This window comes from Strigops habroptila, chromosome 5 (assembly GCF_004027225.2).
Source record: "Strigops habroptila isolate Jane chromosome 5, bStrHab1.2.pri, whole genome shotgun sequence".
Taxonomy (NCBI): Eukaryota; Metazoa; Chordata; class Aves; order Psittaciformes; family Psittacidae; genus Strigops; species Strigops habroptila.
Window position 1 is genome coordinate 78,298,861 of NC_044281.2, and position 24,799 is coordinate 78,323,659.

At 41.2% G+C, this 24,799-nt stretch overlaps 2 protein-coding genes and 1 long non-coding RNA gene across 6 annotated transcripts; 2 read left to right on the forward strand and 1 right to left on the reverse strand.

Moving 5' to 3' along the window:
* The first annotated feature begins 1,590 nt into the window (after positions 1-1,590).
* LOC115608555 (disintegrin and metalloproteinase domain-containing protein 9-like) lies at positions 1,591-21,312 on the forward strand. The gene is made up of 22 exons (XM_030487516.1): positions 1,591-1,838; positions 4,343-4,437; positions 5,333-5,409; positions 6,047-6,125; positions 7,079-7,155; positions 9,174-9,393; positions 9,906-9,971; positions 10,052-10,123; positions 10,781-10,953; positions 11,474-11,558; positions 12,828-12,949; positions 13,818-13,989; positions 14,511-14,600; positions 15,129-15,324; positions 15,448-15,553; positions 15,757-15,931; positions 16,326-16,406; positions 17,016-17,121; positions 18,266-18,398; positions 18,812-18,875; positions 19,343-19,395; positions 19,933-21,312. The coding sequence occupies exons 1-22, from the start codon at positions 1,769-1,771 to the stop codon at positions 20,009-20,011; spliced, it is 2,391 nt and encodes a 796-aa protein (XP_030343376.1). The 5' UTR covers positions 1,591-1,768; the 3' UTR covers positions 20,012-21,312.
* On the reverse strand, positions 4,103-21,446 carry LOC115608556. Of its 4 annotated transcripts, none has more exons than XR_003991587.1 (4): positions 21,372-21,446; positions 15,726-15,915; positions 10,844-11,077; positions 4,103-9,586 (listed from the first exon to the last, which is right to left on the reverse strand). It is a non-coding gene; the product is annotated as an uncharacterized LOC115608556 (long non-coding RNA). The 4 variants fall into 4 exon arrangements; XR_003991584.1 differs by having other exon boundaries at positions 10,844-11,556; XR_003991586.1 differs by lacking the exons at positions 15,726-15,915; positions 21,372-21,446 and adding an exon at positions 12,415-12,453 and having other exon boundaries at positions 10,844-11,556.
* Positions 21,447-21,460: 14 nt separating this feature from the next.
* Positions 21,461-24,668, forward strand: PSTK (phosphoseryl-tRNA kinase). Its single transcript, XM_030488112.1, has 7 exons — positions 21,461-21,475; positions 21,511-21,804; positions 22,026-22,311; positions 23,009-23,207; positions 23,636-23,711; positions 24,160-24,253; positions 24,462-24,668. The coding sequence occupies exons 1-7, from the start codon at positions 21,461-21,463 to the stop codon at positions 24,665-24,667; spliced, it is 1,170 nt and encodes a 389-aa protein (XP_030343972.1). The 3' UTR covers position 24,668.
* Positions 24,669-24,799: the final 131 nt, after the last annotated feature.

Below are 24,799 nucleotides of genomic sequence, written 5' to 3' on the forward strand. Positions count from 1 at the left end.
TTATTGATTTTGGGTTGGTTTGGGATTGTTCCCTCTCCCCTCTTGGGTGGCAAATCTGAACAGAACTTGACATGAATCCAACATATCCTGAAGCAGTTAATAGGAGCTCTGGAGGTTTTGGTAGCCGTGTCCTGCTTGGTGTTTGTGATGTTTGAGTATCACAACTACCGCAATGATGATATTTGAAATCAAAACCACCAATGAAAGAGTGTAGAAGCTGTATTGGGGGTTCGGGGATTCTTCAGCTGCTTCTTTAGCGAGGGATTCTGTGCAGAGAGAAAAATCCCCTCCCTGACCTGCTGCTCACGCTCTGGGGGTGCAGCCCAGCACACGGGGGGGTTCTGGGCTCAAGCACACGCTGAAGCCGGGTCATGGGGAGCTTCTCCTCACCCAACACCCCCAATTCCTTCTGCTCAGGGCTGCTCCATCCAGTCTCTGCCCAGCCTGTGTTTGTGCTTGGGATTACCCTGACCCACATGCAGGACATCACACTTGGCCTTGTTGAACTGTATGAGGTTCACAGTCTCTAGTCCTTTTTCTAATAAAATAAAGTGCTCTTGGAGAGATGGGAAATCCTTAAAATCATGTCAGTGCCACGGGACCTCATAAACCAGCAAAATTTAGAGCAATGGAATTCTCTCTTCTGAGTTACATGCTAATAGTGTACCAGGTAGGAGACAGACTATAAATAAAAGATTGGATTCATTTAATTTTCAGTAGGATCCCAGCTTCTGGAGTCAGGGAAAGCTGCTGTGGTACGGACATAAACCCAGGGAACGTGGCTATTGAGTTCTAACCCCTGGTGCTTGGCTGAGGAGCATTAGTGACAGCTGTAAAAATAGGGAGATGGGCTTGAGCAGGCTTTGTACCAGCTGATATTACAAATGAGTCAGCATCTCTGCTTTTCTTTTTCACTTTAGCCATTGTTTTATGTGATTTGCTGGCAATGGAAAATATACTTGCTCTGGTTTAATTAATGAATTCATTAAAATTAATTAATGTAAATGTTTTAGCTTGAAAACTGTGCTGCCTCAGTCTCCTTTTTCAGGTTTTAAATGTGCTCGATACTTCTGGAATGTGTGGCAAATTTATCCAGTTTTAGAAGCGTTTGTTTGCTGCCTTTGGTGACAATGTGGTTGCATGGTGCCTCAGAAGATTATTCTGATCCTAGAAGAGGGATGAGCTGCACAAAGTTACAGACTTCTGGTGAGGAGAATTATCTTTAACGTAGAAGAGACTGGGTACAATCCCTGCTTTGGGGTTTTCCCTGAGTTTCTGGGGTTTCCATATGTTCATATGCACTGTATTTTTGTCATTTTTAGAGTAAAGCTGAAAAAAATGGAAAAGAACATGCTGGAATTTTTAAGAGTAGATATTGTTTTATACTAGATTATTTTACTGAGCTGACAATCACCATTATAAACAACCTATTTTATCCATTGGTAGCATATTTCTAATCTCATGTGGTCTCACTGGGGTAATAAAGTCCTTTAGAATAAACCAGTTTGATCCTGGCATGGGTTGGTGCTCTTTCTCCAATCAGCATTTAAGCCTGTGCTGCTTTCTATTTGCATTAAGCTGTCTAACCAGTTTTGTTTGCAAGCCTAATGGATTAAATTTTACTTCCCGTTTCCTTAGCAGGGATGAAGTATCCAAGTGCTTTTTCTGCTGTTTACCTTCGGAGCAGACGGTTCTTGTTCTTCTAGTTCTCCTGCATAGAGCCAGGTACACGGTGTCTGCTGGTATACGGTAGTAGTTTCTCCAGGAAATGTTAAAACACAGCCTATTTTTGTTCACTTTTGGACTAACTTTATCTGGAAAACCTTTTGGGATAAAAGGTAAGATTTCAGTTTTTATTATGTATTCAGAAAGTTTCTCCAAATCTTCTCATACTCTCGGTCCTGATCATAATGTTACAGAGCTTTGAAATCAAGTCATGGCTCTCCCCAGGCATTAGGCTATTAGCTGACCTGCTAATTGAGAAAATAAAGAAAAAGGTGTCTGGAAAAGATTACAGGTTTGAAGCTTTTTATAGTTGAGCTCTTTGTGGTTTTTCCTCCAGGATGTAGTAGGTATGTAAATACATCACCTTCCTGGTTGTGAGAACTGCACTTTACTCTCATCAATAATAAAGACTGTAGAAAAAGATTTCTTCTTCAGTAATGCTAGGGAAATCCCTTCAGTTTTGTTTTAGCTCCTCATTAACTCATTTCCCTTTATGATTTGGCTTCAGATTTTAGATTGAGATGTGACACCTGAAATAAGTATTTCTTAGAAAACGCTATTTTTATGGTGTGCATTAAAGATGGTTTCCTGCTTTCAGGTGTCAAAATATAAACTGTTAGAACTGCATTTCCACTGTTAGTTCAACATACACTTAACTCATGAAACAGAATGGATTTTGTGATTTTGGTAGTAAAATTACTGAAGATTAAGAGCAAAGAAGTAAATGTCGAGTGACGATCACTCAGAACTGAGTCATTGCAGACCTGTTCGCCAATAGCAACTTCCACATTTTGGTTGCAGTGTCAGCCTTTTAATGTTAAATATATGTTACCTGCTCCTAGCTTTTTAAAATCCTGATGTTATCTAATGGGTAGAGATCACCATTACACTGAAGAATCCTCCTCCTCGCTTTGAATGGGTGATTCTGTGGCTCCTTTGCAATTATAAATTCCTTTCATAGACGCGTGGGAGGCTGAGGGTGACTTTGGACTGCTATAATGAGAAGAAATCTCTTTGTTTCCTTATGCAAGAACAATTTAAGAAGGAAGAAATTACTTTCATTGTTAAAACCCATGTTATTATTGATTAGAAGCAGTGGTTTTGCCTCTTGATCGCACTCAAACCAGACTGATGAGCGGACAGGAAAAAGGAAGATGAATTCAAGTTCACACTATTATATATAAAGTCACTAGAGATTGTTTTTGTCTTTATAAACCATTTACCTAAAACCAGATACTCAGCAGACTTCTTATCTGTAGCTTCCCACATTAGCATGATGTTCTGGCGATAATCCTGATAACAGTGTGAAAGACTACAAACCTTTTGCAAGGGTTTGACTGTGGCTGGAACAAACTAAATACAGCAAAGTCAGGTAGTGGCTGGAGGCAACGTCGTGAGCCAGGGTTATACACACAGCAAGTGGCAGAATTAGATCCAGATGACAACTCTTAAGTATTCCTCATTCAGGGCCATAGGGAAAGGAATACGAGTAAAGGGATTTAAATGGAAAGAGAGGGCTGAAGGGGGCGTTTGTTTAATCAAGTAAAGGACAGAAGGAAGTAGAGACGTAAGCAAGGGGGAAAAGTGAGCAAGTACAGGACATAACAGTAACTAGGAGGCAATAGCACAGCAAATGGCTCTGTAAACAGTAAAAAACATTCCCCAGTTTATTTAGGGGCTGAATATATTCTCCTGGAGATACAGTATTCTCCAATTCTCTATCAAGCTCTGAAATATCCTGGCAAAGTTGGATCCACCATTCAAAATAATTGTACTGTATGTCTCTAAGCCACTCCCACAGAGCCCTGCTATGCATTCACAGATCAGCACAGGCTTCCTGGCACTCACGAGGTGATTTCACAAAGCTTAAAGGAACTTAATTCTACTTGAGAGGTTAGCATCTCTCGCACAGGTGATTTTAACTTCAGAAATTACTGTGAGGGGACAGACGGGTGGACAGAGAGGGTAGCTGCATAGATTTTCTGTGGCACATCAGGTTAGAAGTGTAGATCATAGAAGAAAAACTGTTTCAGAAATGAAAGACAAAGTTAATAATCCAGAATATGTGAGAATCAAGATTGTGTTTTAAATCGTTCAATAGTTTCTCTTGTGTTCTCCAGACCTCAGCTGTTTCTTCATCACTATCAAATTATGCACTGAATACAAGACGGGATTTTTTATCATTACTCATTTTTCTTGTTCTTGGGATTCTCTATTATGTTCCTGTCGTATTGGTTGAGGGATTTATGGTTTTTCAATTAATAATTAATTTGGTTTGATATTGTCTAGATGAAGGAATGAGAAAAAAATTGAGCTATTATCCCAGTTTATAATGTAAGTAACTAAGACCAAGAGTTAAAGCCAAGATTGCAGCCAGTTTGGGACACCCTGTTTAAGAAAACTTTTGCTTGAATTTGCAGGTTTTAACACTTTACATCAGTTGTGTTTGGGATGGTGCAGTCATTAGCCTTAAATACAGTCAAAACAGCATTTCTATAGAGAACGAGGCCACATACATCTAGTTTCAACACTCAGAAATGAAGAGTAACTTGGCCATGAATGAAAATATTGATTTCTGTGACTTCTCCAGCATAATCCAAGAGCTCTTTATTTTCAGGTGTATCTTCTGAACAGACATCCAGACTTTCTACATTAGAAATAATTATTCCTCGTCTGACAAGCAGAGAAAAACATCATCCATTTTATCACGAGGTTGGTTATTCTACCTCATTTTTACTTCTGATGTTGCTGTTTTGCACAATACTAATATTACACGCACAGAGTGTATGGTGTATATAGGTTATTTTTGTAAAGGAATGTGCCCCACACTATCTCTTCAGATTCTTTGCGTTTTCAACTAGTTTTGAGTAAATTTGTTCCCACAAAACTCTGCAATTGCACTTTAAGTAAGCGCCATTCAAACTTCTAGTCCTTTTAACAGAGTTGTCAGATAGAAGTGAGAAGGAACATGAAGAATATTTCCATTTCCTCCAAGTCAGATTAGATCTTGAACTTGACTAATGTCTGTGCTGTATATGCCCTTTTGCTCATTGTACGTGGTCTTTGGATAACCAGAGGATTTCAACCATGTAGCGCCTAAAGGGCTGATGCTCGCTTAGTAGAAATGGTCCCACAGAGTCGCATAGATGAATGAGTTAAAAGAACAATCTGAGCCTTAGTTCCTCAGTTCTGAGGTCACTTACCTTTGTGCTAGATATCAAGATCAATTACTGCAGTAACTAATAATGAAACAGCATTAGTCATCTTTGTGCAAAGCCATTAGGGAAGGAAGGATCTGTGAGTCGTTTACATAAGGTGTCACGAAACACAATGTGGTAGTTGGATAAAGAGTGCATTCACGTGCTGTGCCCTTCTGTCTTCTAAATGAAAATGTATAGATAAATAGAATTTAAACTTTCCATAGGGAACAATATAGAATGTGCTGCTGAGACTGAAATAGAAAAGGCACAAGGGTTAGGAATCTGTGTTTTGGTAGGTACTTAAAACATATATAGTAGTTGGACCCCTCTTCTCAAACAAAACATGGAACCCACACAACCAAGTAGAAACTCTCCTAATTCAGTGATCTCTTTTGTTCTGTTTTCAGGAGCTTCCCGATGACAATCTTTCTTACTCAGTTAAAACCAGAAATGGAACATATCTCCTAAAACTGAAGAGAAACAAGTATGCTATGAGTGTTCTAAGGAATCACACCATTTTGGGAGTTAGCTGCATATAGACAAGTGGTTTTATACTGAAAAAATCCAGAAGAAACCATTTAAATGGCAGATTGTACTAATTTCAAAAGGACTCTGTTAAACAGTGTCTCTGTTATGGTACTATTTAAATAATATTATTATTATAAAATTAAAAAAGAATATTTTTTTCTAGCTCTGAAGAAATGTATTTTGATTATTTATTAGCAGCACAAGATAGTACATTTCAGAAAATCCTTATGGAACATGAAAATTCATCTCGGTATTAGCTTCTTACTACTGAGGGGAGGGTTGTTAGCCATGTTGTATGTGAAGAAATGTGTCTGTTACTGTTGTTCCTCATTCCTGAGCCTGTAATAGCCCAGGCCCTGATGCAGCACAGTCTGCTCAGATCCTACTCTATGGATATTTTAGTTAAAATATTTCAAAATAACTTATTTTCCAAGTAATTCAGCTCATTTTAAGGTATTTTGTTTCACATCCATGGATTTTAATATCATTTAGCATGAGTGTGCTGCTAACAGTGTGTATTTTTTACTAGGATTCCTGACTTATTTCTTGCTTTCTAGACTGTTAAAAGAGCAGTAGTTTATTTTTGTTTCCAGAAAGCTTGTTAGTGAAGACTTTATGCTCTACACATATGGGGAAAATGGGAAACTGGAGGCAACGCAATCAAAAAATGAGGTACTGTGTGTAATAAAATTCCCCTTTTGTGTCAGTTTCCTCGAAATGGGGAAGCCAAGCTTTATAAATTGAAGGAGATATTAACAATTTGATAGAACTGAGGACAACCACAAGGATGTGTATGCATCTAAATGTATTGTCAAAGCAAAAGCGAATGCACTACCATTAATTCTGAGTGCCTTCGTATCTCTATAATAGGGCAGTGAAAATAGGTTACATTTTTGGCAATGAAAGGAAAAATACAAGTGATGCACATAAAGCGTCTACAAAAGAAAGATATATTTGTCTGGAAACAGGTTTCTGTGAGTTTTCACATTTGTAGCATTTCTGTTTAACAATTTCCACTGGTACAAAAGAGGTTCTGTGTTTTATGAGGGAGTGGGCTGTTTATGGTGATACAGCATCACTGTTTTCCAAGGTGTGAAAGGAGATGCCAAGAGATAATGCCAAGACTGAATTTGAGCTGCCTGATAAGGTCTCCTTTGCATAGTATGCAATTAAAGATACAACGGCAGCATCAAAGCTTTGTAGGTTTTAAGTACCAAACAAGCCTTATAAATACTTTTGAATTTCATTTCAACTTTAAACTGTATGTGAACTTGGCAAGACCTAATGGGATGCTTTGTGCATGGGAGATATTCTCAGATCAGCCTTTGAGAAGAGTCTGCTTAAGAACAGGGTGAGCAATGTAGGTGAAAAGATTTTGCTAAAAGATGGTGATGGGTTAAACTAAAAAGCTGGTTATTTTTGAGAAGCAAGGGGCCTGTGGTAGGTACTCATGTCACATCATATTTTACTCCAAGAAGGCTGGGATTACTTCTAGAACAGGGAACTCTGTAAATATGTAACAGCCAGCCTTCATGTCATGCAAATACAAAGGTTAGAAAATAAGTTTGCATTTGAAGGCAACAACCTTCTTTTGTCATTAATTATGTGGTTTTGTTGCATTTCAGACACACTGTTATTATCATGGCACTGTTGAAGGAATTGCTGACTCAGTGCTCGCTCTTAGCACATGCGATGGCCTTAGGTATTACCTTTTGCTTGTTACTTCAGGGTATTTCATTGTGCAATACCAATGTAAAACAGTAAAATTCATCATACAGCTGAAAAACACCATCCTATCTTGCAAATCTTTCTCATACTTTTAATACTTCACCTTTTGATGAAGTTGAAACTCTCTACAGGTTTTATAGTTTTCCTCAACGACCCCTTTTGTCCCTTTTTCCAAAATTCCTTCACAGAAAAAAGATAGCATGAGAGAGAGCATAATCTAAATATAGGCAAAACACAGGCATGAACTGAAGCCTCTATTACTTGATGCAAATGTCTTGACCAGAGACACCTTTGTAGAAGAAACACAATCTGATGGAGCTTTCACTGAGTTTAAAACACTCAATCATAGAACCATAGAATCCCAGATTGGATTGGCAACAGCATGACCTAGACTAGACGTCCCAGCACCCTGTCCAGCTGAATCTTAAGTGTCCAATGTTGGGGAATCCACCACTTCCCTGGGGAGATGATTCCAATGGCTGATTGTTCTCATGGTGAAAAATTCTCCTCTTGTGTCAGTCAGAACCTCCCCAGGAGTAACTTGTACCCATCGCCCCTCATCTTTTCCATGGGACTCCTTGTAAAAAGGGAGTCTCCATCTTTGTAGCCACCCTTTACATACTGGAACATGGGGACAAGGTCTCCCCTGAGCCTTCTTTTCTCCAGGCTGAACAAACCCAGCTCTCTCAGCCTTTCCTCATTTTTTTTTACCAAATTTGAAATAATTTTTTGTGTGTTTCAAAAGCAATAAAATTACCTTTATTCGAGAATCATACAGGGACCAGATTAATGCATAAAGTACAGTGATTTGTCCCCACAGAATCAGTCCATATGAGCTGATAAAATGAGATGGCACACAAAGCACATTGTGCAGATTAGCGTGTCCATGCTCCCCGGTGTTCACTGAGCTGGGCTCTTTAGCTGGACTTTGGTTATACCTGTGGCATGTAGTAGCCTTGTTCAGTCTGATGTCTTTTTGACAAGCAGGAAGAGGCAATTGGATAAAGATCACCCACATATCTTTCATGAATAGTATCACAGTGAGATGCTACTCATAACAAATAATGACACTTTGTGGCATTCCTTTAAAGGAAGAATAAAATGGTTCAGTGTACTGGTATTTCAGGTAATGCTGGATCTCACTAAGCACTGATAAATGCCCCATCCCTGGCAGTGTTCAAGGCCAGGTTGGACAGAGCCTTGGGTGACATGGTCTAGTGTGAGGCGTCCCTGCCCATGGCAGGGGGTTGAAACTGGATGATCTTAAGGTCCTTTCCAACCCAAACCATTCTATGATTCTATGATTCTATGATTTTGGCTGTTCTGCAAAACTTACGCAAGCTCAAATCCTTTGGTTACTTTGCACTCATGTATTTGAGGATCTTCTTTCACACGATATTAACTAGAGAATTGTTGTTCTAAATATAGTTTGAGATTCTGGAAAATAAGATAATAGCTTCTGAAAGATTCTAGTACAGCAAATGGGCAGGGACCAGGTGTTTATGAGCCATGGACAAATGCACTCAGCAGTGCAATACTGCTGTTGCCCTCATAAACACCCTGGTGATTGCTTTTAGCCTCTCTTTCTGTCTTAGAAAATATCTTTTTCTAAAATACTAGATTATTTTAGCTGCATGGGGCTAGGAGCGAGACTAGAGATAAGGACTAAAAGAGACCTTTTGCATCACTACAATCCAGACTCATTCAGTAACAATTTGGCTTGCTTTCTCCTTTTTCTCTCTTTTCTAACTAACTGACTCAAGGAGCCCATACTGTGCACACTCAAGCATTTTAAATAAGTTCTGTTTTGCCTTTTGGGATGCTGTTGGGCATTTGAGCTTATACCCTATATTAAGATAATTTAAGATAATAATTTATTTCAACCTAGTGGTATGAACAGTTCTAGTTTCTAAATATCCAGCTGTCATTCACTCACTCATAACCATGAGGGAAAACCTCTGGAATAATTTTTCATTCTTTTACGATTATTAGAGGAATTCTCTACATTGGTGGCAAATGGTACGGAATGGAACCGCTCAACACATCCAGCACATTTGAACATGTGTTTTACCAGTTGGAAGATATGCAGGATATCCCCTTCCAGTGTGGTGTGCTGAACAGCAGCCTTCATCATGAGGAGATGTTTGTGAAGCAGCCTGTGAAATATACCTTTGTACCAAACAGTACCTCTAGCAGGGAGAAGCTTTTGAGGGTAAATACATTTCTGTTTCTCTCTTGAGAGCTGCAGTCCAAGCCACCTCCTTGGTCTGTCCCAGCAGCCGAGGGGCTCCAGAGCTCTTGCTTGGGCATGGTGTCACTGCAGGTGCATTTGCCCTGCCAGGCCACTTCCTTGTTGTTTTCATTTTCATGGCCCTCAAACTGGTGGGAGTATTGCTAAGGACATCCTGAAACAGAAGAACAGCACAATGGGAACTTAACACTGGAAGCTTGAAGCAATCCTTTAGCAGAAGAGCAGAGGTCTGCCCAAGACAGTCGTGGGTATGACATGAAATGCATGAAGCTGCCACTCAGTTCATGCATCCCAGTGTCTGACTAGATGTGAATTACTGATATATAGGTATTAGTGTGCAAAAATACAGCAAATTGACTTTTGAGACACATGAAATTAAAGTAATGAGAAAGATAAGTAAAAACCCCTGAACTTGTTATTATATTAACTTACTTAAGTTCTTATATTAACTTACTGTACTTTCTAATTTGCAGAAGAAGCGAGCTGTCCTGCCACAGAAAAGCTATGTGGAATTATTTGTGGTTGTCGATAACAACAGGGTAATGACATCATCCAATGCTAAGAACATGTAATACTTCATTAATTTCTTTCTCTGACATTCTTATATGCTATTTTACAGTTCTTGATGAAGAAATCTGATCTTGCTGCAGTGCAAAAGGAAACTGTTGAGCTGATTAATTATGTTGATGGGGTAGGTCAGATACCTTACCTTGATTCAGTAGTTCCTACTTTATTATGGTTTTCGAAAGAACAGCTAGTGCAATCCTGAGACTGTGTTTAGAAGTTGTACAACCATTTGTAACACATTTAAGGCACATCATGAATCTATGTACAAGTCTTGTAGAGGTGCAAGCAGAGGGAGAGATGCAAGATGCTTTTTAAACCACTTCTGTGCACTCCCAGACTTTAACTGCTCCAAGAACATGAGGTCTCCAGTATCTTTTACCTTTCTAGGAAGAGTATTTCTCATGTTGGTAGTTTTTTATCAACAATTCCATAAGGTCTCTGATGATCTGTTCACAGTTTCTCCTTAAGACAGTTAGCTAAGAAAATGAATGAACATCATCTTTCCAACTTCTCCAACTGAAGGATATGTTTAGGTACCTTCATGAAGTAGATTGCCTTCAGTTATATCCTCTTATTTAGTTTTATATTATAAATATATGTATTTAGTTAATTCATAATTTTCATTTATAAATACAAATATTTTACATTTAATTTCAAATAAACTAAAATTATGTCCAGTCCCTATGTTGAACTTATTGTTCACTCAGTAGCAGTGATGTAATCTTTCCTAATTCAGTTGAAATAGACCGATGGATGGCAGTTATCAATATGTTTTTTCCAGATGTATGGAGCATTAAACATCCAGATTGTTCTGGTTGGATTAGAGATCTGGACAGATACAAACCACATATCTGTGATGGAAGGTTCAGCTGGAGATGTACTCAGTAGATTCGTTTCTTGGAGACAGAAAGATCTTCTTAAACGATCAAGAAATGATGTTGCCCATCTCATCATGTAAGTTTTCCTTCAGTGGAAGAACTACCCACGCTGCCAGTGTTGCTGATGTGTATGGTTTGGGAGTTGTGTATGAATGAAAATACAACTGGAGTAAAATTCACTCAACTTCCAAACTTTTAACCTGGAAAAACGACAAGAAACTATAATGAATGCTTTACAGGTAATCAACTTGAGGTGGCCCTGCTTGAGCAGACCAGATGACCAGAGCTGCCTTCCAAGCTCAATCATTCTGTGGTTCTGTGAACTCAGAAACACTGACACAGCAGAATTGGGTGACTTATCATTGTTTTCAAGCTATGTTATTCAGATATTCATTATTAATTTTAGTGAAACCCTGATATGGTGATAAATTTCTTCTTGACTTCAAGACCAAAATTTGCCTTACAATATTTGCTTCAAACTCAACAGTTTGACGAGTTTGAAGCAAATACTTGCTTTGAAATTGAAAGTCTTTTAGTAGAACTTTCAAACATTCAGCCCCTCTTCCACCACCACCTTCAAACTGCTTTTGTTGCAGAGGGAGAAGCTCTTACAGTGGATCCATTGGAATGGCTTTTGTGGGTACCGTCTGCTCACAAGTCCAGGGAGGGTCAATCAGCACTGTAAGTACACAATGTTGTGGTTAATGGAAGAAACTAGCACAGGAGCTGCTAAACTACCACAGACATCCTGCTAGTGGGACAACTGAAGGCATTTACAATACCCAGAGTTGTAGATACTGCTATTGCCAGCCATTGTCTCCACAAAGGTACCTTCCAGAACATCCTAATAAATAATGTGCCCTTTGCTGACCTATTTGGTCAAGTCACCCCAGTCTTGGAGATTAGGCTTGGAGTTGTACGGTTCCTTTCAGGGGGTTTCTTATATAAAAACGTGTGCACATTTAAAACTTCAAGTATTTCCCAATTTCTCTCATCTGTCTCCATCACATTCCAGTCCATTTGGCTGATTTAGTCCTGAAACAACTTTTTGATCACCTTTTGTAATTCATCTAACTCAAGGTTGATAAGAAAAGCCCATCCTCATACTGTTAAAGTTTGTATCCACAGTGTTTTGGGGATGGGAATGGAGCTACAGAATAATGCGTATTTTTTTACTCTTTAGATAGATAGAAAGTGAACATAACACACTATATTCTCAAGTGTCTGGATTTCCCCACAGTAAGGCTGTAAACAGACAAAAATTCTAAACATGGCAAAATTAGTAAGAAAGCATTTTTTCCTCCATGTCCTTTGGGGCAGAAACGTATCTCTAGAGGTTCCTGTCCTTACAGTATGAACGCCATAATACCATGGACAATCTCAGAAGCAGATTCTGTTCTTTAACAGAACATTAAACAGAACATCTGTTCTTTAACAGTACATTTGTCATTGAAGACTCCATTGAAATCAGTGTCATGAGTGATTAACTGTGTTAGAATGGAACAGAATAGAATTATTTCAGTTGGAAACTACTTACAATGATTGTAGAATCATAGAATCCCAGCCTGGTTTGTGTTGGAAGGGACCTTAAATCTCATCCAGTTCCAATCCCCTGCCACGGGCAGGGACACCTTCCACTAGAGCAGGTTGCTCCAAGCCCCTGTGTCCAACCTGGCCTTGAACACTGCCAGGGATGGGGCATGATCATCTGGTCCAGCTGCCAACTGTTAATATTCAGAATATGATCCTAATGGAAGGAATACAAAGAGTGGCAGAATCTGGCCCTACCTGTAAATAAAGTGATAAATTGTTCTTGCTGCTTTTGCTCTGCAAAACAATTCAGTATTCTGTTTTCACAGCCTCTGAGAGGTTTGGGGCTTGAATAAATCAATAGTAACACAGGATTTTCTTTAGTTTCACATTTTTTTTAACACTGGTTCTCTCTATTAGTTGAATCATGACAATGTGTTACGTCATGCTACAGTAGCTGCTCATGAATTGGGGCATAATCTTGGAATGAAACATGATGACACAAGGTGTCCTGCATCCTATATTATGCACAGCACAGATAAGTAAGATTTCCAGTTGTTTTATTTCAATAATTGTTATTTATCTGCAGTGACTATGCCTTAGAAGCTCTGAATCTCCCAAGAATCTTGAAGAACTTTTGTGAATAGGGAGTTGTTTAATCACGGAGGTGAACTCACTAATTTAGGACTTGACCATTTTAATTTATTTGAAACTTTATCTTTTTTTCCAATCCAGTCATTTTTATTTGTAGCATTCCTAAAAACTGGATTTTCTTAATTATTTATTTTTAATGATAGTGTGTTGCTGGGTTTTTTACCCTGCTGAGAACTGAGAACCCTTCACATATGTTCACTGGGTTTGTGCAAATGTGTATCTTCACACACATTCTTAACAGTCAATATAAACCAAACCTCTCAGCTTATGTTTCTTTCTGTTCATCTGTTCTTTGGCTTCTCCTTAGAAGATCATATTATTTTATTTATCTACATTTGTATTAATAAATCAGGGTAACTGAACACTACTATAATACTACTATAATAAGATGTATTCCTGAGTTTTTAGGGACTCCAAGTTAAGGCATATGTCTTTCTGGAAAGCATTTTTGAATCAAGCATATTCAGACTCATTACACACAAGGAATTTCTAAGGCCTGTTTTATACAGGACACCAGAATGGATAATCTGGTGGTCTCTGGCTTCTGAAAGTACTTGCATTTATGTTGCAAATATTATTTTTAACTTCTAGTACTGTACTCCATTGCAAAATCAAGTAAAAATGAAGTATCTCATGATCTCCCAGCATTATAAAACATGCTATTTATTATAGATTGACAGAATTTTAAGGGCTTGAGTTGTATTATTCCCTGTAAGCAAAATACTTATAATAAAAAAATAATATTATGCTTTCCAGTGGATCCAGGAATTTCAGCACCTGCAGTGCTGATGATTTTGAGAACCTTATTCTCAATGGAGGAGGAAACTGCCTTAGAAATCCTCCCAAAACAAGTAATGTTTACAAGGAACCTGTCTGTGGTAATAATGTGGTCGATAGCAACGAAGAATGCGACTGTGGCAAACCAGAGGTAATGAATGAAATTCAACTGGATACTTGCTGCATATTATTATATTTGTTGCTATATTATTATATTTATTGTAGAATGCTGGCCTTTCTGTATACCTGACTTTCATTAATATCTGAGGAGTTTTCCTTGTAATTTTACGTTTTGTCAAGTAATATGAAGATAAATGTTAGTAAAAGCCTAAAATCACTGCTAGTGGAAAAATCAGATAAGGGAAGGAATGATAAGAAGTAAACCCCTGTGTGTTCTGCTTCTTTTAGCGTCCATTTAAAGTGTAAACCTATCCTATACCCCTGTGCCACAACACATCAAAACACAGATGTTTTTCTGATCATTTGTAGTAAGAAAATCCAGCCAAACCGTGTGCTGGTTCCTGTTAGAGCAGAAAACTGTCAAGCTCAGAACACACAAGAGAGACTGTGTTTAAAGTTTGGCTTCTCCATGCACTTGGTTTGATCACGTAGTTTCCCAGCTATAGGGCAATGTAAAAACGTTGTGTCCCCTTGTCCATGGTTGTTTGTCAGGAATGTACTAACCCTTGCTGTGATGCTGCAACCTGCAAACTCACGCCTGGATCACAGTGTGCTCAAGGACTGTGCTGCAAAAATTGCAAGGTAGGCTGTTGTATTAAGCTAAATTAATACTATCTACTAGTATTTTTTAATGTTTGAAAAGACCTATCATAGCACTCAATATACTTTCCCATTACTGAACTACATTCACCTGTAGAAAGCATGTAAGCAGCAGCTTTGTGTCCCAACAATTCTTGGGCAGTAGCTTAGAAATGGAATGTCACCTCTGTGTCATCCCTCCTAGGAGGCAGGAGCAACCAGGGGACTCAGTAGTAGTGATCTCCATTATGCAACACCAAGATTCTCCCAAATCTGTAACAGTTGGCTGCTTTTAAATTGGTACTTGTGTACACATTTGTATGATCTACTCAAGTCCTCTGCAGGCTCAGCTCATAAACTGTAGCTACACTACATGAAACTGAGGGAAGTTCTGGATATTCATTAGATAATTGATCCCAAAAACTGCTTTGTCTTCCTTAAAATCCCAAAGGCTCCCAGTTGTCATTGTTTCATGTTAGCACTTCTGCTGTTGCAAAATAAAAGTAGGGTGGTATTCCTCTCTGGTTCCAGTTTAAAGTGGCAGGAGCAGAGTGCAGATCAAAAATGGACTTCTGTGACCTGCCTGAATACTGCAATGGAAGCGATGCCTACTGCCCAGAGGATGTTTATATCATGAATGGTTACCCATGCAGCAACATGAAGGCTTATTGCTACTATGGAGTATGCCAGAGTTTTGATTCACAATGTGAATCTATATATGGAAAAGGTATGTTGATAATTTAATGTGAAAAGACTTGTAGCCTCCTAATAGATATTCCCAATATTTCTTTTTCTTTCTCCTATTTTTGAGACTGTAGTAGCTTACTATGATTCACTGCTTTTTGTGCAGGGGCACGAAAAGCTCCTGATGCATGCTTTGAAAGAGCGAATATTAAAGGAGACAGGTTTGGAAACTGTGGCATGAAAGGTGGAGTGTACAAGAAATGTCCTGTTCAGTAAGTCACCAGCAAATAAAAGCTAACCCTAAAATCTACAATGGAAAAAATATATATTCTGTTACAAACTCTTAAAGCATAAGATTTGAAAGAGGATTTCCTTGAAATGCAAGCTAAAAAGTTTGACTGGGTGGTGTATTTGCACTGAAACTGTGGGGTTTTTTCTGTTCACCTTGTTTCTGAGTGTCCTTCATTCGATACAGGCATAGTCTGTGTGGCAAGCTCCAGTGCACGTCTGTTAGTCTTCAAAACCTTCCTGCCTGGAGCGTTGTCAATAATGCATCTGGGGTTTTATGCTGGTCTTCTGACTTTGACTTAGGATCAGATGTCCCTGATCCTGCCCAAGTTCATGATGGAACAGCCTGTGGAGAAAAGAAGGTAGGATGAATCACAGCAGCATTACAGAATGTATTTCACCAACTGGGAAGTTCAGAACTTTCAAAATCATTACGTAGCTCTCTTCTTTGTATGCCATAAGGAAAAAATCTGCTTTTTGAGATACACGCACACAATTAGCTCTTCAAAAACTGGGATGCTACAAACCAGAGAGCTACATTATCAGTTATTCAAATTACTCCACCAAAATGCATCCACACACTTATCTGCAACAAATCCAGCTATAAAATTGTGAAGTATTGAATGTTCTATCAGCCCTTTTTCTGGACATCTAAGTAAAAGCTGTAGACTTGTAAGCACATACATTTATCTAGTTATAAAAGGATGGGATTTTTTGAAGTTTGGAGTTTGAAAAGACACTACCTACCTTTTCCAGGCCTGTGTGGATTTTGAATGTGTTGATGCGAGTAATCTGGGCTACAGCTGTGATGTAAAGCAGAAGTGTAATGACAACGGGGTGAGTAAAGGGTGTCTTCACGCCCTGTTTCTAGAAGACAAAGAGAGGTGCAAAATCCCTGCATGAAAGTAATAACCAGCCAGATGGCTTTGGGGTTTTCTCATCTGTATTAAGTCCAGCTTTTTATCTGTAATTCATGTTGTCAGTACACTGTAAACCTCTTAGCACTGACATTGAAAGACATTTCTTCTGAATTTCCCTAGGGAATTTTCTAGTATTAGTGAGCTGTGGAATTGTAAAAGGAAAATATTCCTCTGAGGAGGACAAGTGATTCCTCACTTACATATGTCTCCATGAAAGAGCAAAATGGAGTCCAAAGGTTTTAAATCTGAGTTCTTTGGACTATAATCTATTCCAGGCAAATAAAAACCGAAAGGTTAATGTCTACAGAGAATTAACTTGTCTCAGTATCACTCAGTATTTTGGGATGTTACGGAGGGGGAGAGCTTATTCCCAGTTATTACTTTGTGATTTCTACACAATATTATGCAATATTTCATGTTTCCACATGCAATCTTTCATGTGGAACTCCAAATATACACTGGAGGTTGAAAGCAGCCACTTCCAGAAAGGCATTTGTTTGACTAAACCCTGTTGTATTGACTGTAGGTGTGTAACAACAACGGGAATTGCCACTGCAACTCTGGATGGGCGCCTCCGTTCTGTAACCGGTCGGGCTATGGGGGCAGCGTTGACAGTGGACCAGCTCACATAGGTAGGATAGTGAAACTGGCCTTCATTCTGCCCCCCATGGCTGATAATCTACTTCTAACAAGGGGTTCAGTCCCTTTTCAGTTGTTATTTTCTACCTCATGGAACACTTAATCATGGACTGACTTGAAGAGCAGACATTATTATCAGAGCTGTGCATTTGCAGACCTCAAGGAAGGTGGTCCAAGGGAGAATCTGAGCTCTATTTTGTCTGAGCTAAAAAGCAATATATTAGTTGCTCAGGATTACTGTGACATTGTTTAAATAGTTGGATATTTAGATATTTACTTAGGTATTTAAAAGAGAGTCCTGATAAAATGGATTTAATAGAGGAAGATGATAGCTTGAGCAATAGAAGTGGTAAATGCTCCACCCCTGGCAGTGTTCAAGGCCAGGTTGGACAGAGCCTTGGCAACACGGCCTAGTGTGAGGCATCCCTGCCCATGGAAGGGGGGTTGGAACTGGATGATCTTCAGCTCCTTTCCAACCCAAACCATTCTATGATTTATGAAACCAACAGCCTTTATACATGGAAAGGGTCCCACAGAAATGAGAGGGGTTAAGGAGGCGCAGCCAGCAGCAGTTGTAAGCAGCTCATGTAAGAGCCAACAAATTCTGGAAAGGGAAAATGGAGTAGATTTTGCTGGCCTTTACACTGAGACCACACAAAATGTTTTCCCTCTCTATGTTTACAAGCACAGTTCATCATCTGTAGCTTTGTGAGGCAAAGAACAATTCATATGTTATCAAGTTTTACTAAATTCATATTTTGGGAAAGGGAAAAAGTGTTTTCTATTTATTAAAGGCTTAGGAAGGCCAAGAAGAGGTGCTGATCTATTGTGGGTAAGGAAACACGAAATGAGTTTGTTTGCTTTAGAATTCCTGAAAAAATATACGGAAAAGAAAAAAGTTTGTGTATCATACAACATGGGGTGGGTAAGCCAGAAAGAACTTGGAATAATATAAGGCCAAATCCTACTTTTCTGATCACAGAATCTATAAATTTCAGTGAAGTTACTAGTTTTTATCTATTATAATTTAAAGGTTGTAGTTTTTACAACAGAAAGGTGTTTTTTAGCAGAAAAAATGCGTTAATATGAGGTTAAATAAGATTACTATTTTACATTATCCCAATTCTTTTTCTCTAGATACATCACTTCGGGATGGTCTCCTTATTTTTTTCCTCCTTGTGGTGCCAGTTGTAATCATTACTGTAGTAGCAGTCATTAAGCGTGACGCAATAAGAAGGAAGTTTTGCAGGAAAAGGAGAAGACAACACAGGTATTTCACTTACTACAAATGCCTATTTCAACATTTGGGAGCAGGCTCCCTATTCATTTAGCAAGCTGGGTAGATGCTTTATCTAAACAAAGAATTCCAGCCCACCAAAAAGAAAACAACGTCCCAGCTAATAGTAGTAGGTCACGTAGTAGCCGGTCCTCTGCTATTAAGCAGTTTAACCCAGATACTCCAGTTGTCAGTTCTGAAGCATCTTTTCCCCTAATACACTGCCCTTTCCCAATTGTTATGATAATTGTATTGTATGGACGGAAGGGCACATACATGGAAATCACTTGTCAAGGCTGGAAAGGGCTGGAGTCGGACACGGAATCCTGATCTCGCCACTGTAGCCTCGTCCCTGAAGGTGGTTAAACCACATGGGGATTTTCCTGATGCCGTGGTTTTTATTTCAGGGATAACAATGTGGAGCAACCAAAGCAAAATAACACACCAAGTCATAACACAAGAAGTAATCAGGTAAGATAGATGCATGCTTGCATTATTTCATGTTGAGTAATCCAAATTATACCATGCCTGTTCTCTAATACAGTTACTGGTGACTTTGTGTCTTTCTGATACACTGAAACCAGCTGAAGGATCCAAGTATTTAAAATCATTTATAAATCATTAGACAAGATTTCAGCTTGGGTAAGCATGAGCTTTATTGCCTGCCCTGTCAACACAGGCTGTGAGTAGTATGGGATGGAAAGGTTGAACTCTGAATCCAGCAGCCAAATACCAGAGAAGCTGCTCAGCCAGGCTGTGGGTCCAGTGCTCATAAAGCAAAATAAAAAGTATCAAAACTAAATGTTGCAAGAGAATATGAAGAATGTCACAGAAAATGAAAAGTAGTTCTAAAATACCACTTGCTTAATACTGAATATTAGCTACAGTTCAAAATCTGTGTTTTCTATTAACCTGATTTTCTGCAATATCTGTTCCAGCCTGCCACATCAACTCCTGATTTTTTTACTGTACTGCATTTTCCTGGTCAAAGGTTTGTAGTATTTATAACCAAGCAAGTAGGGATAGTATAAGGGGGAATGGCTTTAAACTGACAGAGGGGAGATTTAGGTTAGATTTTAGGAAGGAATTCTGATGGCTGTCCCATCCCTGGCAGTGTTCAAGGCCAGGTTGGACACAGAGGCTTGGAGCAACCTGTTCTAGTGGAAAGTGTCCCTGCCCATGGCAGGGGTTGGAACTGGAGGAGCTTTAAGGTCCCTTCCAACACAAACCAGTCTGTGGTTTTTTACTTCATGTTTGCTATGTTTACACTGCTGTATCCTTGTGAAGTTCCTAATGTCTCATGTCCTGTTTAGGAGGATTTTCCATGCAGCCTCATATCAGATATAATAAACGCTCGTATGGAAAACAGCATAATGGCACACGTAAATGCTACTAGGGAGAGGGATAGGCAGAGTTAAAGATATGTATAAATCCTAGCAACTGTTTAAAGATGGTAAAGAAGCAGTTCAGAAATACCAGTTGTCTCACGTCATGAACTACTTCACAAAATGTGTTTTTCACACTTCAGGCAGCCAGTGCAAACCCAGTTTCCAGCAGCTCCTTCAGGACCTCAGCGACCCGCAGTCCCACCTAGACCAGCTGCCTGAAAAGCTCCTTGGGAACCATCATGCAGTTCTGACAAGGAATTAAAGATTGCTGTCCTCCAGTCCTCTCCTTGTGCAGCCAAAATGCCTCCTGAAAGCACATACCTCTGGAAAAGACTTAATGCCATGAGGCACTGAACAGATTTTGTCACATCCATTATTCTCCTAATTGCTGCTGGCTGCATTTATGCCTCTTCTACCTCACCTCTTGGGCTTTCTTTTTATATCAGAAGCCTGAAGTTCAATTCCTGTTAGATGAGATCTGGAAGAAGGTCAGAGAACAGGACTTTTCTAAGTGCAACTTTACTTGCAGGCCAAAGAGAAGTGACTTCAGTTATTTAGGCATAATTTATGTACCTCTAGTCATAGACTGCAATGAAAATTAGAACACAGATGGACCCTGTGGGAAGCCTGCAGCCTGTCTACCTCCTGGGTCATCCTCTTGGCTGTTCACTGCCAGGGATGCAGCCATTCCCTGTTCCCACAGGCTCCCAGCCTTGGCTTCCATGCAGCACTACTGGAGCTGAGGTCTGGATCCCACCTCTCACTACCTGCCACCTTCGGTACCTTCCACTTCAGGTAGTGGAGCAACCTGCTCTAGTGGAAGGTGTCCCTGCCCATGGCAGGGGGTTGGAACTAGATGAGCTTTAAGGTCCCTTCCAACCCAACTATAAAGTAACATCATATCAGGACACCAACAATGGAAGGAACCTCTGTAGATAATGGACCTGAGTCTTGAAGGAATGAGCCATCCCTGTTGTTACAGAAACTGTGATGTATCAGAGAGAACACGATACACTCAACAGCGGTTTAATGTCTGTTGGTTATCACAGTATGAGATTTTTACTAGGAACTGACTCCACTGCAGAAGCAACAAGTAACTTTCATCACTCTAAACGGGACAATTGGGAAGTGGTACTGATTCGATACAAACATACACAGTTTGTCAAAATGGCAGCTCATGGAAAAGCAGCTACTATGAGGAGAAAACCCACTGGCCATAAGGAAGCTGTGGATGCTGGTCAGTCTGTACATCAGAGAGCAAACCCCACGCTGACCGCGCTCACCTGTGAGCTCTGGGAACAGGAACTAGCGAGAAGAGGGAATAAATTCCTGAATCACCTCCCTGAGATGGTATTTCCAGCTCCCTCAATGGCCGTTTTACTGAAGAACTGGATGGAAGAACCCAAAATATACTGCAGGCACCATATGTGTGCAAGGAGGGTCTTCCAAAGAAGTGTCCTTATTTCCTCAGACTCTGCAATTGTTATTATTAAATATTACTATCATTTTTACCTCATAAATAAGCATGATATTACATTATTATAACTTAAATCACCACGGTTAGCACACTCAGTAGTACCTTATGATAACATAAGCCACCGCTGGGCACTGCCGGGATCTCTCATTATCCCGACGCTTCCGGGGTCACTAAAACCTATTATTGAGTTTATGATCAAATTAAACGCAATTAAAACCGGTTGTTCCCCGCTCGGGCCCAGCCCGCCCCGCCCGCGGCGCCGCCCCGCGCATGCGCGCCACAGGCCCAGGCAGCCGGAGCGGCGGCTGCGGCGGCGCTGGAGGCGGCAGCGGAGAATGAGGACGAGCGGGGCGGCGGCGGGCGCGTCCCGGTGGGGCTGTGCGTGCTGTGCGGGCTGCCGGCGGCCGGCAAGTCCACTCTGGCCCGCGGGCTGCGCCGCCGCCTGCCGCAGCGGCCGGGCTGGGCCTGCGCCATCCTCACCTACGACGAGCTCATCCCTCCGGAGGCCTTCCGCCCGCGGGAGGCGGACCCAGCGGTCAGTGCGGCGCGCTGCTCTCATTGGCCAGCTCAGGCCAGCTCGGCAGCCATTGGCCAGCTCGGCCGCGTCTCTGGCTGCGCGGCGGCCGTTGCCAGGCAACGCGGCGCTTCCCTCATGGCGGGCGGGAGCGCTGTGGTGGTGGCGGCGGTGGCGGCAATGGCGGTGTTGGTGTTGTGGGGCCGGGGCGGGCCTTCACCGCTGTGCTGCTCCCTCCACAGCTGCCCGACTGGAAGCAGAGCCGGCGGGAGCTGCTGCAGTGCCTGGAGCGCTTCCTGCGGGCGCTGCTCACCGGGGACCCGCTGCCAGCCCTCGGCCCTGCCAGCCAGCCTGCCTGGGAGCGCTTCCTGGCCGCCTGCCGCCGGCAAGGGCTGCTGTGCTCCGCGGAGGGCGGAGATGGCCGGTACTGCGCGCACACAGCCGGGTCCGGGCCGCTCTACATCATCCTGGATGACAACTTCTATTACCAGAGCATGAGATACGAGGTGTTCCAGCTGGCTCGTAAATGTAACTGCTCCTTGTGCCTATGCGTGAGAACGTGTTCAGTTGCGTAGGAAACTCAGTGCACTTTAATTGACTTTAAGTGCTTTTGCAGAACATGAGTTATTCTTTATTGCTAGATTCCTGCAGTATAGCAAGCACTAACTTTATTACTGCATTATTAGGAATTGCTATGTCACTTAAAGCCATTCCTATGTATGCTGATCTCTACATGAGCAGCCTTGAAGGTAAAACTTTTATAGCAGCCTTCCTGTACTTAAAGGGGCTACAAGAAACCTGGAGAGGGGCTTTGGACAAGGGCCTGCAGGGACAGGCCAAGGGGAATGGCTTTAACCTGCCAGAGGGGAGATTGAGATGAGCTCTTAGGCAGAAGCTCTTCCCTGTGAGGGTGCTGAGGCGCTGGCACAGGGTGCCCAGAGAAGCTGTGGCTGCCCCATCCCTGGCAGTGTTCAAGGCCAGGTTGGACACAGGGGCTTGGAGCAACCTGCTCTAGTGGAAGGTGTCCCTGCCCGTGGCAGGGGGTCGGAACTTTAGGGTCCCTTCCAACCCTAACCAGTTTTGGATTCTATGATTCTATTCTTTTCAGGCTCAGAACTAGTTGTAGAAGTTCCTCATTCCTGTACAGCCTTTCCTGTGCATGTTGCTCTCAGAAATCTTTACTTGAACAGTTTAAAGGTAAAATTGTCTGTTGATGTTCTTTTAGATTCCTTGAGCTACTGCCAGATATTTTTAGAGTCTCCACTTGAATGCTGCTTGCAGAGAAATCGGCTGAGGAGTCATCCCTTACCTGACCAGACAATACATTTAATGGCAAGCAAAATAGAAATGCCAGATCTGAAGAAAAACGCTTGGGAACAAAACAGCCTCATCCTGAAAAGTTCTGACTGCCCTTTGGAGGAGAAGTACGCTCAGTGCTGGGGCTGTCACCACGTACTGCTTGCATAGATGGGTGGGCAGAAGCTTTCTACTGTATCTAAATGGTTTTCTGGTGATTTTTGGAAGCCTGTCAGTTATGTACAATACATGCCAGTGGCTGGGACCTCGCAGTCATCGCTCTTTGTAGAGTTATCCCCCAAACAAACCACATTTCTAAACTGGTGTTGAAAATTTATGTAAATTCTCTGAAATATTAAGCCTGGAAACAATTGGCTGGAGGTTTAGTTATAATTGGTTTTCATCAAACTTCCTGTGTAAAGATCATTTTGTTGATTGCCTCATGCATTTAAATGAAAATTTGGGGGTTTTTCCTGTGCTGAGGTGTCATCACAAAATGGAAGAGAAATCTTCAGTGAAACTGTTTGGTTAATGTGGTTCATCCTTGTTTTCTCAGTGAGCAGATCATCAATTTGCTGGCTGCTGCCTTGGAAAATCCAGTGAAGCAAAATGAGGAAAACACTGAGCAAAAGGTAGCGCTGCTTGACTCCAGTCATGGCTCTGCCAGGTGATGGGGAGTGAGTGAGTTATACCTGAACTGTATTCACAGTAGAAACTGAGAAATAGCTCTTTGACAGGCTGAGAGAGCTGGGCTGGGGCAGCCTGGAGAAGAGAAGGCTCCTGAAGGGGAGACCTTAGAGCAGCTCCAGTGCCTAAAGGGGCTCCAGGAAACCTGGAGAGGAGCTTTGGACAACGGCCTGTAGGGACAGGCCAAGGGGAATGGCTTTAACCTGCCAGAGGGGAGAGTGAGATGAGCTCTTAGGCAGAAGTTCTAGCAGGCAGTTGGAACTGGATGAGCTTTATGGTCCCCTCCAACCCAAACCAGTCTGGGTTTTGAAAGAGAGCTTCAAAAGCTTATGAGAGCCTAAACCAGATGTTATGTGTCTACACGTGTCCCTCCTTCCTGTGTCACCCCGGCAGGAGGCTGATCGAGCCATCTGTGCGGCCAGTGCTGTCCATCAGGCTGACCAGACCTGCAGACGACTCATCTCTCAGGCAATGAAGGAGGCCAGAGGTAAGTGCAGCCTGTTCTGGGGGCTGGCACATGAGGTGGGACTCAGCCTGGGACATTCCCTTGGGATAAACTAAAAAATCCCAACCCTGGGTGATGGAGGCAATCACATTCAGCAGGCTGGCCAGAGGGAGTTGCAGGATGCAGGTGAAGGTCAGTAAACCTTCTCTTTAAGCACAAAGTTAAAAGTTTGGCTTTAATTTTCTTGTAGCTAAAAACATCCTGCCGAGTGAGCTGAAGAGCCTGGCAGAAGAACTCAACAAACTCAAAGCAGAGTTTTTGGAAGACTTGAGGCAAGGAAATCATTTGAAAAGCAAACTTTCTGTACGAAATCAAAGTTCTGACCCTGCTACATCTGTAATTTCTTTGTTCCAATTGGAGGCAGCCAATATAGTTAATAAATACACTTTAAAATAATGACATGATGGATGGTGGCATATTTTAAGGGTCTAAAGTGTTTCAAATGCAGTACTGCTTCAGCAGCACAGTTCAAAACATCTCCCACAGCTTCCTTCTCTAGAGGCTCGTGCCATCTCTTAACTCCTCTGC

What these genes read in the sequence shown, in the direction of transcription:
- LOC115608555 (XM_030487516.1), top strand. Translation starts at nt 1,769, where the DNA reads ATGTTAAAACACAGCCTATTTTTGTTCACTTTTGGACTAACTTTATCT. An exon ending in TGATTAATTATGTTGATGGG is followed by an intron (nt 10,124 to 10,780) that starts GTAGGTCAGATA and finishes TGTTTTTTCCAG; the next exon opens with ATGTATGGAGCATTAAACAT. An exon ending in GATGTTGCCCATCTCATCAT is followed by an intron (nt 10,954 to 11,473) that starts GTAAGTTTTCCT and finishes CTTTTGTTGCAG; the next exon opens with AGGGAGAAGCTCTTACAGTG.
- PSTK (XM_030488112.1), top strand. An exon ending in GTTCCAGCTGGCTCGTAAAT is followed by an intron (nt 22,312 to 23,008) that starts GTAACTGCTCCT and finishes ATGTTCTTTTAG; the next exon opens with ATTCCTTGAGCTACTGCCAG. An exon ending in GGCAATGAAGGAGGCCAGAG is followed by an intron (nt 24,254 to 24,461) that starts GTAAGTGCAGCC and finishes ATTTTCTTGTAG; the next exon opens with CTAAAAACATCCTGCCGAGT.